The sequence below is a fragment of the Penaeus japonicus genome, unplaced genomic scaffold (assembly GCF_977035675.1).
Source record: "Penaeus japonicus unplaced genomic scaffold, GWHDUDI00000001_assembly GWHDUDI00000016, whole genome shotgun sequence".
Classification (NCBI taxonomy): Eukaryota; Metazoa; Arthropoda; class Malacostraca; order Decapoda; family Penaeidae; genus Penaeus; species Penaeus japonicus.
In genome coordinates, this window is record NW_028234418.1 from 33,774,376 (window position 1) to 33,776,875 (window position 2,500).

General features: G+C 37.4%; 1 protein-coding gene across 1 annotated transcript in view; it reads left to right on the plus strand.

The window, feature by feature from the left end:
- LOC122248601 (Kainate-type ionotropic glutamate receptor subunit 1D) overlaps positions 1–2,500 on the plus strand; it is a 247,780-nt gene that overhangs the window by 215,427 nt on the left and 29,853 nt on the right. Inside the window, exon 9 of the mRNA XM_086545674.1 lies at positions 1,611–1,790. Within this exon, the coding sequence (XP_086401800.1) occupies positions 1,611–1,790 (180 nt within the window). The remainder of the gene's footprint in view (positions 1–1,610; positions 1,791–2,500) is intronic.

Below are 2,500 nucleotides of genomic sequence, written 5' to 3' on the forward strand. Positions count from 1 at the left end.
AAGAGGGAAAGAAATAAAGAAATAAGGAAAGGAAAAAAGAGAGAAAGAAGGAAAGGAAGAAAGAGAGAAAGAAGAAAAGGAAGAAAGAGAGAAAGGAGGAAAGGAAGAAAGAGAGAAAGTGAGGGAGTATGTGAGAGCATTTAACTCAATAGAACAAAGAAATACAACAGTGCCAGTTCTTTTAGCAAAATGAATCCCCGGATGTGTTCCATAATGTTCAGCTGTAAATGCTTCACAATATAAACTATATGAACACGATAGGCTTGTGGTTCCTCGAGGAAGAACCATTTGTCAGAATTTGATCACTCTCCATTTGGGAATTTTCACTGAAATAGCTTTGCATTTTTCAGTTTAAGGCTTGAAGTTGTATTTTTTTTTTTTTATCATATTGTAGTTATCATATTATTCAGTAAGGTTGAAAGTCAGTTGTTATTATCACTGTTATTTTTATTATCATTGTCGTTGTTAGCATTATCATAAAAATTATCACTATTATTATTACCATTATTATTATTCAGTTATGATTATAGTTTTCATAATCGTCCTCATCCTCATTCATTATCAATATGAATATAAGAATATGTTACTTACCATGAGGATTATTATTGACATTATTATTACCATTATCATTAGACACACACACACACACACACACACACACACACACACACACACACACACACACACACACACACACACACACACACACACACACACACACACACACACGTATATATACGAATTTATGTATATGTGTGTAAGCATTTTTATATCAACTTCTTTGATGTTTGTATTCTTGTGTATTTCTTGAACATTATTCTTGTTTGCCCTGCGCTATGTCTCCCAATCAATTGATTAATATCACTGGTGTTGCGTTTTCATCTTATGTTTGCACTTGTGATTTGTTATCATGAGCTAAGGAAATGGTTTGTTAACTTCTGTATTATGTTTACCCATGTTGGTATATTCATTGTTACTAATTAAATTGATACGACTGTTATTCTTACTATGATTTCTATCGTTGGTGTCTTTTCTGTTGCTTTATGTACTGTTATTATCATTTTTATAATTTCATAGTATCATGCGATTATTAGTTTTAATTCTTTATAATATATGGTATTGCTGTTATGTTATTATTTGTTGCTGCAATTTTAGCTTCATTGTTGTTGTTTTGTTGTGATTATTATTACATCTTTCACACACACACACACACACACACACACACACACACACACACACACACACACACACACACACACACACACACACACACACACACACACACACAAACGCACATACACACACACACAAACGCACACACACACACAATATACATATATGTATATATATGTATATATATATATATATATATATATATACATATACATAAACATACATTTTTACATACCTACATATATGCATTATACATATAATCGCACCTTTTGCCACGTAACACCTATGACACAATCACCTTACACCCATTTATCTCGCAAATACAAACCACGATTGCCATTAATACCAGAATTATTTCTTTTCTTTTTTTTAACCCCGCTCCCCCCCTTTTGTTTAACCTCGTTGTTCATGGCTGTGCTTTCATGCCTCTCCCTCAGTCGTCCCCCCCCCTGTCCATCCCGCAGACGGAAGTGGCACTCATGTACGATGCCGTGCAACTCTTCGCGAAGGCGCTGGACGACCTCGACCGCTCGCGCCACATCGACATCACGCCCCTCGAGTGCGACGGCGACGCCACCTGGGTGCACGGCAACTCGCTCATCAACTACATGAAGTGGGTGAGTTGAGGCCGAGTTGGGGTTGGTGTGCACGTCATTGCGCTGTCAGGCAGGAACATAGGCATGTTCATACACAGAAACACAGGCAAACGTGGTGACTCACTGACTGATTGATAGACAGGCTGACAGGCTGACTGACTGATTGACTGACTGGCTGACTGACTGATTGATTGATTGACTGACTGGCTGGCTGACTGACTGACTGACTGACTGACTGACTGACTAACTGACTGACTAACCGACTGACTGGCAGACAAACAGAGAAACAGACAGACAGACACACACACACACACAAACACAAAGATCTGATTCAGCACATTTATTAGGACTGCTTAAAAGTATGGATTAAGATATTTCCAAAATCCAAGAAAATATTGAAACGTCAATTACATACACTACATTGTGGAATAAGTAATTCTCATTCATAACTTTTGTACCTTGTGGGCACAATGAACACTTTTAAGACTGGGAAACCGAAATCCGAAATCTGGATTTGTCAGTATCAGAAATAAACATTTCCCTGCAATCAGCTGATCGTAACAACACAACGCCATCCTGGGATTTGTGAGTTTGAAAAATTCCATCGTCAAAACACTCAACGACAGCGAATCCAGTATCAACTCGAACAACGATTGTAAAACAACAGTCTGACAGTTCTTTAAACACTCGGGTTATCTGACATAGACCGTTTACATTAAGTAATCAAATGG